Genomic DNA, 13,155 nt, shown 5'->3' with positions numbered 1-13,155 from the left:
ACAAGAATTCCATGAAATATATTGAGAGAGTGTGTCTGGCCCCAAGTCATTTGGTCAGCTTCCATATGAAAGGGTAAATTTGAATTGTAGTCTTCTCAGTCCAGAACCTTAACCACAACACCGTATTAGCTTTTGCAATACTGTATTTAACATTTTGAAACCTAAATAGACACTGGATACTCTGTCAATAAAGCTTAAATATCTGAAGTTCTACCTAAAATGGCAAAAGAGTGAAGGAAAACTATGTGCATTCCTTGCAAGTCTCTTATACTTGTATAAAGTGAATAGGGATTGCTAGAAAGAATTAATAAGAATTTACAGGGAAAGAGGAAGACACTACTCTGTTCAAAGATTGTGTGGTCCTTTCTCTTTCAAAGCTATTACGAAAATTGTGATGCTGATGAAAATCTTAAAGGGTACTTATAAAGTGTTTATATAAATGTTGAACAAATCTTTCATTTCTGCTTAGTATATCTATCTTCATTGAAGAGATGAATATATTTACTTAATTGGAGCCATAGTGGCACAGAATGCAGTATTGCAGGCTAATTCAGCTCAATGCCAGGAGTTTGATCTTCACCGGCTCAGGGTTGATTCAGCCTTCCATCCTTCCCAAGTTAGTAAAATGAGGATCAGGATTGTTGGGGGCAATATGCTGACTTTGTAAACCGCTTAGAGAGAGCTGTAAAGCTTACATGGATCTGTATGTAAGTGTAAGTGTTACTGCTATTAAGCTGGGAATGAATAACAAGGACACTTGAAGACAAATGTAATTCTGTTGTTGAATATTTAAGCTTTTCATTTTTAATTTAAATGTATTCTTGCTAGCATTATAACTCCTACAATGGTCTATCTGAAATTGTTTTAAAAGTGTTTTAATGTTTTTAATTAATTAACCTTTACTCAAACACTTTGCTTATAATATTTGAACAAATGAAGCACTGTCTATTTGCGAAGTAAAAACTATTCCTCTTGGACTAGAGAGAGATTCATCATTTTCAGCTGCCTGGAAAGAGGCAATACAGAAGCTTCAAACAGTTCAAAATGCAGCAGTGGGAGGTGTGGTGAACATGCCTTGATATGCCCATATAACATTTTTGCTTTGCAGGCTGCACTGGTTGCCAGTTTGCTTCTGGGTTTGGCAGTTGTTATTTGTAAAGCCCTCCATGACATAGGGCCTGATTACTTGAAGCACCACCTTTCTTTTATAGTATCTGCCCAACCACTTTGATCTTGTAGAATTAGCATCTGGGTTTCTTTAATTAAACAATGTCGTCTATCAAGATCCATGAAATGTGCCTTCTGTAGCAGTGCCTGCCCTCTGGAATGAGGTTTCTCTTAAGATCTAGATGGACCCCACTCAGCTGTTGTTTAGAAGAGTCATGAAGACCTGGCTGTTCACTCAGGCCTTTGGTAAGGGAGAGTGAGATCTTTCCCTTCATTCCATCTGTTCTGTTACTCTTGTCTTGTTTTATATTTTTAAAAAATCCATTCTATTGTGATTATCTTGAGGTTGTGAACCACCCACAGTCATTGGGAGGTATATCTGTATTATTACTAAGTGAACAATAGCCTTGCCCTCTTATTCACTCTGATGTCACTGAAATTATTTGCATGTACATTTGAAGGCTTCCAAATGTTCCTGAATCCTAATAGTGTAGGCTTCAGATCTGTATGGCAGCTAGTGTAAACAAAGTTGAAAAGGTATGAAGTACTTGTGGGAATCACTCTCACTTAAATTGATTTGTGAAAGGCGTCCATTAGAGAACTTGGCGCTTGAAGGATTGTATGATACATAAGTATCACAATATTATAAAGCTATATTATAATTTTAATTATAATTTATAATAATAATAATATAAAGATAATAAAAAAGGTCTTCAGCACTTACTGGTCTATCAAATCAAATTTTTATTATGGCCATAAGGCCAACAGATGGAAAGAAATAAAATAATTAAAAATGAAAATAGATAACATTTAAAATTAATATACATTTTCCAGTCCCACAGAGAAATGAACCCAAGGAGACACACTGCAGAATTGGGCAGCTCAGAAGTATATTTCTGAAATGTGGTCAATCAGGAGAAAGGACAAATAGAATTTATGATCCCTCTCAGAAATATCTTAAAGATAGGATAAATGAAAGATATACAGGATTTTCTGTAGAGATAGAACTGAAAAAAGCTTTGCTCTCCATACAATTACATATACATTGAAGAAGGGAAATATTTTTGTAATGCTGAACCAAGATGGTATAGGACAGCGAAACGGAACTAAAAAAGTGCAAGATCTCATCAGTTGAAAAAAGACGTTGATGCTGACTATGAACAGGTGCCAGACTTGTCTGGACTCAGAAACTAAACAGGATTAAGTTAATTAGTATTTGTATCAGAGACCGTCAATGAATGCTAGGCCTGTATACTAAATTAAGAATTCAGAAAACCTCTTCGAAGAAGACTGTGGCAAATTGCTGTCATAACAGTGTCATGTTCATCTAGCCACAAAATGTTGACATCTGAGGACATTGTTATGTTTCTAACTTGAAAGTTCTGTGTGCAGAACTGAATTATCCAGACAAACCATAATAATCGGACTTAACTTTACAATCTCAATTTCCTTCCTCAGAGCTTTTGCCTTTATTCTTTGAAGTACCCAAAAGTAAGATTCCTTTTGATTTCAGTCAGATATGATGAGTGAATGGTGTCATCCACTAATTTGTGTGAATTATTTCTCACACTGATAAAATAACTGACAGACATCAAAGTAAATTTATTTGTAAATTTATATAGCTGGTCATCTCATAAATGTGACTCTGAGCAATGTGCAAAATTAAAAACAATACAACGAAAAATCTTTAAGAATCTTTAAAAAGACAAAAGTCATTTAAAAATAATACTTTTAAACTGCCCTTCTGAAAAGAAGCAAGAAGCTCTTTACATAGGATGAATTGGAGGAAATAAACATAAACAAGCCAGTTAAAGTTGTCCTTATATAGATTTTTAATTTGAACAAAGAGCACTCACTGGAATCTTTCTTCTAATAGATTCTGTTAATTAGACCCCTAGGAAACTAGAAGAGATCCTTTGTACTAAATAAAGAGATCTTAATTTCTAGATCTAGTCAATTGTCAGCATATAACAGCTAGAGGCTGCAAATATGTAGTGATGTGTTCCAATTGTATATTACGGCACCTTTATCTGGATCATATTTTTAATACAGGTAGTCCTCACTGATTGTAATTGGGATTGAGAATTAGCACTGAGCAACACTGTCATAAAGCATGATTTCATGAGTGCACTTGCTTACAATGGCAGTTCCATCAGTCCCAATTGCTATGGTTAGGTGAATCCCATGATCATATGATCACCATTGGTGACTTCGAGCTGGTTTCTGTATTGACTGCTTGTTGGAAGCCAGCAGTGGACTTCACAAATGTTGATCACATGATTATGGGATGCTAGACTGTTGTAATAGCAAGCTGGTTGCTAAACTCTAGAGCAGAGGTGTCAAACTGCCAGCCCACGGGCCGGACACGTCACTCAGAAGCCGCACCCACCCCATTGCCGGCAATGTCGCGCGATGTCACATGATGTTGCGAATTTGACATGTCTGCTCTAGAGATGATTACATGTCTGTCGGGATGGCTGCAATATAAAGACTGATTGTAAGTCCCCTTTGCTCAGCACCATCATAAGTTCAAACAGTCACTGAATGATTGGTTGTTATACGAGGATTACCTATATAATTCAGTTGTTATTCACTTTTCTATTCAGAGGCACATAAAACAGCTTAAATGCTAATCTGAAGGAAGTTATTTACAGAGGATGTTAAAGAACTCTTGAAGAAACTGCAATAATATAGTATAATATAGTATATGAACTACATAATACATAAGAACTTACTTAAAACAAGTAGCAGGAACCAGTTTGCATCAGAAAAGTAAAAAAGATATTTTCAGTTTCCTGCAGCTAAACTCACAATAACATTAACTACAAGATCACAGAGAAGCCCTGTAATAGTATCTTAGTTTGCAAATGGGAGAATTCTGTAATTCATGTAATTCCAAGAATTTAAATGGGGTACTTTCTGGCAGGCTTTCAAGATCTGTTATTGTACCCTACAATAATTTACTTCAAAGAATTCTTGCAGTGTCTGTTTTCTGGCCTGGCCTATCTTGAAGAGCTGACACTAGTGAATCATATAGAGTTTGTGTCCTAATTGCATTCTCTTCTGCTCAATTGATGGAACGCTGACAAGCCTTCATCTGATGTACTATCAAAATAAAGCTACAGATAGTATCTTCGTTTATTTCAGAAGCCAGAACTGTTTTCTTTCCTTCTTACACTTTAAGTTTATAAAAAAATCAGGAAAAAGAAATGCCATATTGATACTGCATGACACTTAGTCATGTTTAATCTGTTTCACTTGTGGTCTATCAGGATGGATCAAAGGAAAGGACCACCTCAGCCATTTTTAAGCAATTGAGAGATCATGAGGCTTTGTGCAATAAACCATCCAAACACAGCACAAATCATTCAGTGAAGGGATTTCAGCAGATTTCAAGAACTTTCCTCACTAGAAAAAAAATGATAAGGTAAACAGTCTGGTTTATCAGTTTCTCCAGCTACTACAGAATCTGCATTTTTTTCTTAATACATGGATACTGTTTATCTAAGGGTCTTATCATGCAACTGCCATTGCTTGTTAAAACGACTTCTGGTCTACCTGTAGTTTTCTCTTTCTGTTCATTCTCAGATAGCTGTTAGGCAGATAAATTAAATTATTTGGTTTATGGAACTGATTGAGAACAACAATTTTTTTAAAAAAAAGTAGTATTTTTTATCATTTTTACCCTGCTCTGTTGTTTCTGAAGGTGATTTACAAGGTTAGTGATGTGATTAAATCTTATGATCTAAACCATGGGTGTCAAACTCGATTACGTCATGTGACATGACGTATCACAATATTTTTTTGCCTTAGCGGAGCCAGTGTGGGCGTGCCTGTGCGTGACACATCCGGCCCATGGACTGCCAGTTTGACACCCATGATCTAAACCGTATAAATTGGGATAGAAATCCAAATTAAATCATTTCTGATAGATGGCTCTCTAGACTGACTTTGAGCACAACTGACAAAGGAGAGCCTACCAGTTTTCAGAAATACAGTTTTTATAACATTCAATTAAAAACTATAACTGTTAGTTTATATTCTGTACTCTGGAACAATGGAAAAAAAGTTTTTACCTTGTGTTACATTCTTTCAGATCCTTGAAAAGTGCTATCATATCCCATCTCAGTCTTTACTTATGAAAGTGAAATCCCCGATTTCCATCAAGGTCTTTATATAATTTTTACCTAGTAAACTGATTGTTCCCATTGTTCTTCTTTTACTCTTAATGATCACATTTGATATAACCACCTTTAACTTCATCTTTATACAATAATCAGTATATCTATTGATCAGGATAGAATAAAGTGGAAATTACTTCCATTATTTGGAAATTATACTTTTGTTGATATACACTGTATTTTTCTTTTCTGCATTATTACTTCTGAGTCTTTCTGAGGATTTACACTAAAAATTAGGATCTTAAATATATCTGAAAGAATGATTGCCTCTATTATTGCATATATTTAAAATGTGTACCAGTACACAACAAAACAAATCACCAAGCAAATTCTTCAAGAGCAACTGTAGTAGTTATTCTAACAGCTGGTACTATCCTAAGACAACCAAAGAGTTTAACTTAATCAACACATAAATCATGTTATAGCCAATAAGGATTGGAGTGACATTTCTAGAATATTTGAAGAACACAAGATGATGCAGCTGGGTTTGTGTTACATATTTGAAATGGTTTGTGGAATATTTTAATGTAGGATGAGGACAAATGTTCTTGAAACACTAATTTAAAGCAGGTAGGACAAGTGAACTAGGAATTGCTGTTTTCTTTGAAGAAATGCTGATGTTCTATGCACAAAAATAAACTTCCCATGTTTAACTAATTTACTTCATGAACACATTTTTCATTCTTTTCATGTAGAATTGTTTGAGATAATTTCACACCCTCTACATAGAAAAATAAAAATAAAAATGAGGGTAATCTACTAGATAATTTATTTAGTTTGGGATTAGCACTTGGTTAACTGAAACTTATTTTGCTACTATGTTGCTGAACCAATCAAAGAGTGGATGAAATTAACTTTTCCTTTCTCCTTCTAATTTGTAATCCCCTTACAAATAAATTATAACACCATTGCACTTACCTGAGATTATAATAAAATGGGCTATCAAGCACAGAAAATCAAGAATTCAGGCAGTTCAAGTGAATATAGGTGTATGCTAATGCTCTCTACGTGAATCTGAACTACTAATAGTCAAAGCAAATTGGTGGCAGGTAAGAGTAAATGGAATTCAAGGTGGACTGGACGTAGAACTCTTGTGGGCACAAAGGGACTTGAGACTGATGACGGGTTTAAGCCCTTCCTCGGGTTCAACCTGGTAATTTCCTACAGGGGCAGAGTTAATTCTAGTAATATATCCTGTAATAGTCTCTTAGCATTCTGCTATCTACATAAAAATGAGATTAGTCTGTATTTAGATATTTCACAGAGTGATGCTGATGTTACAGCAGAAAGATACTAGATTTACTGATATTGAGATTTTTATGTGCCACCCTGAGCAGCTTATAGGAGTGTAATAGTAATTAAATAGTAAGCAATATTTTCAGTAAAATGTAAAATCAAGGTGTTTTTTAAAAATTAAAATATCTGCATGAGATAATGAAAAGCTCTTGCATGTTGCTAAAGCAGTATTTGAAAAAATAAATGTCTGTCTCATGCCCCAATGTCTTGCATTTTTCTAGGTTTTCCCAGTGATCTCTTCAAAAGAAAGCCAAATTGTAACAAATAATAAGGTAATCAATGCAAAGCAACTTGAAAAACAAAATGAAACATAACCGACAGATAGGAATAACACAATGCCCTTCAAGATTTATTCCTTCAGATATGCTGAGAGTCACCTTGAACCACAAGATGGGGTGGCAAATAAATTTGATAAGTAAATAAAATACCCATGTATTTGCTCTACACAGAGATAGAAAACTCAGGAAGCAATATATCTGGTAGCTTATGCTTTTCTTTAAATTGAAGATCTCCTGCATAAGTTAGAAAAAAATCTAAAACAAATACACATAAGAGTTTTAAGTTTAAGCTGTGGTGACGCAGTGCTTAGATTGCAGGGGTTCGATCCTTATCAGCTCAAGATTGACTCAGCTTTCCATCCTTCCGAGGTCAGTAAAATGATGACCCAGATTGTTGGGGGCAGACTCTAAACCGCTTAGAGAGGGCTGTAAATCACTGTGAAGTGGTATATAAGTCTAAGTGCTATTTAAGCAGCAGAGATTTCTACTTAACTCAGTCCAAGAAGCAGGATATTTCCTTGAAAAATTTAAAGAGAAAATAGAGGAGATACAAGTAGGCTCAAAAGGAAGGATCTAGGTAGCAAATGCAGCAAGAGATTGAGGAAGAGACTACTGTGATAGGCACTACAGGTGTAGACTTTTTATGTTCACAGTGTAAACATCAATTTTAAATGCCTAATGTGGAATACAAAATGGGCAAATACCTTGCAGAAAAGAAAAAAGTATTTCACTATTTTAAAAAGTTAAAGCAAGATATAATTGGTTTATCGGTATTGACTGATGATTATGGTAAATATGTAGGGGTTGAAATTAATTTGAAAAACCAAGATTGTGATATATGCCTCAAATGATAACAAAGCTATATTCTTTAAAGGACAATGAAAAACTAATAGATTTCCCATATGAAAATTGGTGTTTTTTAGGAGACTGAAATGGCATAGTTTGCCCACAAAAATACAGAATCTCTGTGAAAGGCATTAAAAAACAACTGATGGTATTTTTTTAAAATGATGGATAACTTTAAATCTATAGAAATTGTAACTAAAAATATACTTCTCTGAAAAAAAAGATCTTGTTGAAGAATAGATACATTTTGGATTTCTAAAAATCTTGGTACATGTATTAGCAAAGTGGAGAGATACTGCCAGACTTTCAATAATCCAGTGTCTTTAACATACAAGAAGAGAGTTAGAACTTATAAAGGGAAGCTAAAGCAAACTTTACTGCAAAGGGAATCAATAATGGAGGATTGTAAAAAGAAATGAAAGAATTTTTTGAGATCAATATTTAAAAAATAATCATGTGAAATCATAACTTTTCTGATTAGGATTTATGAGCAGCCAATCAGAAACTACTTATGGAAGATTTTTTTTTAAAAAAAAATGATAACAGCACGTGCACAAAGATTGAAAAATACTGAAATGGCAGAATTTGAAGAAATGGCAAAGTGACTTGTTTGATTGGGGATTAAACAATAAATACTATTATAAAAGACTGAAGATCCTTTATTAACTTTTGAAAATAAAAATAAAATGAGTAATTTTTGGATTTTCTGATTAAAAAGGATTGAATATGGGAAGATAGGATTTTTCTTTATTCGTGTTATAACATCTAATAAAATTATATATTAAGGAATCTTGCTGCCAATATCAGATTGGAGAGTAAAATTATAGAATATGTAATAAAGGCAAAGTTGAGAATATATATCCATAATAGAAGTGTAATCAAATGTAAATGGGAGTGGTTCCCTTATATACTATACATTACACAGCAAGAGAGTTTTAGACAGAATCTGATTTCTAAAATAAAACTATGAGACTGATAAAAAAGATACATAAACTAAACAAATAATAGTAATCTTCAGTGTTCAGTGTAAAGCACAATATTCAGGTTGTGGTCATCATTTGGAGAAACAAATGGAAAGAAATGGAAAATATATCACTAGAAAATTTCCCCATGATGTTTTTATTCTTCATTTCTCCCTACTTTATTCTCCTGTTGCAATCTAATATAGATATTTTCCTTTTATTATTCTAACAATAAAAATATATTTCAAATTAAATAAATCTTACATAGATGAGTTACACAGACACGTGTGTGCATACCACCAAGATGGGTACAATTGAAGCTCTAATAGATATAATTTATTCATGGCTTCTATGTTTAAGATTTAATAGTGTATTTGTTTGAAATAGTTGTAATTGAAAATATTAAAGCCTGGTGTCACTTAAATCTATCAGAACCATAATAGACATAATTGACTTTAATTTTGTAACTCAGCTGCTTTAGTTCTAAGCATTTGCTTTTTTTTCCATGTCACTTATGTTGATAGTATATGTGTTAGTGATACTGCATGGGTGGGCCAATGGCTATTTGATTGGCAGGAACAGTCTGTTGCCATAGTCGTTTATAATTCCTGTCTATGCTAGGATAGCTTGTACTTCACTTAGCAGCAGACAGGTCAAGACACTTACTAGGAGAGACTGAGACAAAGGCAAAGCAGGCCCTGAAAAGTGAATCTCTGCTTTAAAATCCTCAGTTGTACTAGATACTATTTTGTATTACTATTTTTTTTTTGTAATGCCCTTTTATTGAAAATAATTTTGGACCAAGTGACAATAGTATAATGTCAAAACCAGGGAAAACTTCTTTAAATCATGGCTTGGTTTCTTTTGATCTTCCAAGTACAAAAGAGCCTTTGCCACATCAAACTGTGATGAAGATATTTAGCATCAGCATTATTACCCAAGGTCTTCCTTTTTGTCGTAGACGGGTAAGTGTTAAAATGTTTGCCCCTTCTATGGGAAGGGATATACCTAAGATATGAAATTACATATCTCAAGTATTGTAACTTGGTTGTAAATATTTCCAGTTCATAAATCATTATTTCTTTATAGTAAGAAAAATAAGTATATAATATATGCTTTAAGAAGGTTTGATTCCTTTTTATTAGCACGCTTATTAATCTCAAAATAAATGTCGAACAAATACATTATGAAAAAAATAATGTGTAGCATTTTCTGGAAATTTCCTCAGTGTTTCAGCAAGATAACTTCCTTTGTAAATGCTGATACAGATGAGGAATAAATACATGTTATTTGAGAAACATATATATTTTTTACCTTGTTGAAATGGTAACATTAATATTTTATATGATTAAAGTGTACTGAACATTTCTATGTCATAAAATGATTTGGTTTCTCAGTAATAAATTGCTAACTTTTAAGTTACTGTAATTTTAAATATTACTAATAAAGTCAAATAATTATATGTATTTCTTACATTGCTTTCATATTTCATGTCTATCTTAAATTTCTTAATTCCAAAAACTTCTAATTAAACTATACTGTAATACTTCAGCAAAATGCTTTGATCACACTATATTACATGAGTTGTTTAATATGGTATATTTGTATTTCTCAAATATTTCTTAAGCTTTGCTTGAAATTTTGAATGAATTTCCCATGATGTGATTAGATATCAATTCAAGATATCTATTGTTCTCTCAAACATTTACACAGTGAAATCACTGAAAATAATTTCTTAAATGATCTTGCTTGCACTTAATGCTAGAAAGTTTCCTTCTCATTTAGACTGCAGATTGGATGATCTATCAGTTGGGGTTACCTGATATGTATGCTACAGTTTACTTACATTAAAACAGATGCGGTAACGATGCTTAGTAATGCTTCTGAAAGTTAACACTATTTCTCTTTAGGAAAAAAAACATAATTCTTAAATATGATCAATATTTTGAACATTCTTAATTATTTAAACCTTTATAGTACCAGTTTTCTCCTTGTGTGAACTCAGTCATGTATAGGAAGCAAAAGCATACAGCAATCCTTGCAGTAAAAATACTTTCTGTTAGGAGATCTGACAGTTCAAGTCTTATGTGTCTCTATCACTAGTTATATTCAGCTTCCATTGAGCGCATTACTATAAATGGCCATAGAACTCAACAGTAACCATCTATATTTCTTTTACTTGAATCAAGAAGCATAAAGAGGTCTAGCTAGTTTTTTATATATATTAAATGCTGGATCTTTTCATTTTAACATGCAAAGGTATTTAGCAGTCTCTAGCTCACAACTGAAACATCTATAATAGGAAAACTATTTCTCAACTAAATGAAATCTCACTTCCGGCTATACAATATTTCTTAAAAAGCTCAACATTAGAATTCCCGGTTGAAAGTTTAATCTTGCTTATTATTAATACTAAAGAAAGTTACATTGTCATTTTGGTTTGCTCATTTCACTGCAAAGAAGCAATCTCTATTCTTGTGAAAGCCTGCAATTTTGCAGTATGATTCAGTGGATTTTAGAAGCTGCAGGAAACTGAAGTCATTTCATTTTTATCTGGTCTCCTACCTGTTATTTTACACAATGAAGTCTGCTTGTTTGTTTAATATCTCTCTAAGCAGTTAGTAGTTTTACTCAGCTAACTTAACAGTAAAAACGTATATCCTACACGGACATGCAACATGCTAATATAGCGCAAGCTTCATAGCTATCATCTTCTGTTTGGATTATTGCAGTGCTGATTAAATGGAGCTAGTCTTGGAAGAATATTGGAAGCTTCAGCTACTACAGAATGCGCCTGCATGAGCAATCTTGGTTGCTCAAAGAATGGTGCACATAACACCTCTGTTGCCCAAGCTGCATTGGGTGCCAGTTTGCTTCCAGGTCCAGTTCAGGGTGTTGGTTTATTAACTTTAAATCCCTACATGGCACAAGGCTATGTTACCTATGGAGCTGTCTTTGCTCCATTTTTTTTCATGTGCAAATTCTGTAAGAGGAATAGATATATAGATACTTATTTTGTGGCAGCCTAAAGTAATACAATGCTGAAATGATTGGGGGGGGAATGATTGGTTATTCATACTTTTTTATGCATAATTCAATCCAGTAAAATTTATGTATAATTTGTAGCATTTGGGAGAATTATTTGCTCTATAAAGCTACAGAGTTCCAAAATGTTTTTTGATAATATCATTAGTGACATGTAGATAATGATAAATGTAGCATTTATGGACAATCTTTAAACTTGACCTTTATAGGAATTGCTTTTGCATTCTTAATACTATGTAGTATAGTTAGTGAAAAACACTGAAAAACGCTTATAACAAGTTCATATTGAAAGTGTTACAATTTTAAGTTTACTCTTTTCAGTATTGCAAAACAGTAATAACTTCATAAAATGTTAATGTCTATACTTGCAAACAATCAAGCAGAGCCAAATGGAGGCACATAGCTATCTTAGGGTACTGGAAAGCAGACGAGTAAAATAGACTTTGCTTATCTTTCTTATCTCTGAAATGTCCTCTACTTTCCCAGCTTAATTTTCTCCCTAACCTGAATAGCTGAGTCTATTTTGAAACTAGTCATTGAACTGTAGCAGCCTTCAGATTTTATTTTATAATAAATTGGTACGGTATCCTAATAAAATAAAGTTTATCACTAGTAAATCTGTGAAATGTGCACATTATATTAATTTCAAAACTAAAATTTAATACGCAAAAGTTGCATGGGGCAAAAGTATGATGAGCTGAAAAGGAAATGTTTGTAACCACATTTAATGATTGATTGATTGATTACTACCTCTTCGAACAAAAATACACTTGGCAGGTAACATAAACATCAGACTGCCAACTTTGTTCTAGAAGTTTTCAATCTCTGCTTGGATTCATAGTTAATATCCCCAAAACATTGTTCAATGAATCAAAGATTAGCATTTACATTAAAAAAGTGTACTGTTTGGCAGCTCCTACTTTTTATTTCCATCTCTTTCAATCTGAATAGCTTCTCCATTAGTTGATCTCACCGAAACATATGCCCTGGTTTTGTGTTCTTTAACTTTTTATTAATGCCAGACTTGTCCGAGTCACTACATATTGCCAATCATGAGAATCCTTATAGAGTGCCAGCCTAAAAAAGATGAATTATTTGTGACCATAGCAAGTTTGCATGCTTGGATAAAGACTATAAACTAAACTATTCATTTGAAAAAAAGGATTTATTACTAGGCTTCAGTAGCTCACAAAGTTTACGGAATTCAAACAATGTTTAGAAAAACATACATATAACTACAGGGAAATTAAATTTAATTTGGTCAACTTGTATAGGTACACACTATATTGTAATACTGCACTTTTACTATATTAAATATACTTTTATAAAAATACATGCTGATAAAGCATTTCATTGTGTGTGATCTGATGAAATTTGAAA

At 33.1% G+C, this 13,155-nt stretch overlaps 1 protein-coding gene across 2 annotated transcripts in view; it reads left to right on the top strand.

The window, feature by feature from the left end:
- The window catches only part of FBXW7 (F-box and WD repeat domain containing 7), a 112,285-nt gene that overhangs the window by 42,658 nt on the left and 56,472 nt on the right, over positions 1-13,155 (top strand). The window contains exon 1 of one of the 2 annotated variants that reach the window (XM_083367423.1): positions 9,455-9,695. The exons of the other annotated variant lie outside the window; for it this stretch is intronic. Coding sequence (XP_083223549.1) covers positions 9,549-9,695 — 147 coding nt within the window. The 5' untranslated portion in view covers positions 9,455-9,548. Of the gene's footprint in view, positions 1-9,454; positions 9,696-13,155 lie in introns of those variants that run through there. 2 annotated transcript variants of the gene reach the window in all.

This window comes from Vipera ursinii (assembly GCF_947247035.1).
Source record: "Vipera ursinii genome assembly, chromosome: 7".
In the NCBI taxonomy this organism is placed as follows: domain Eukaryota; kingdom Metazoa; phylum Chordata; class Lepidosauria; order Squamata; family Viperidae; genus Vipera; species Vipera ursinii.
The sequence above is the reverse complement of the archived record's forward strand: the minus strand, read 5'-3'. Positions and strand labels throughout refer to the sequence as shown.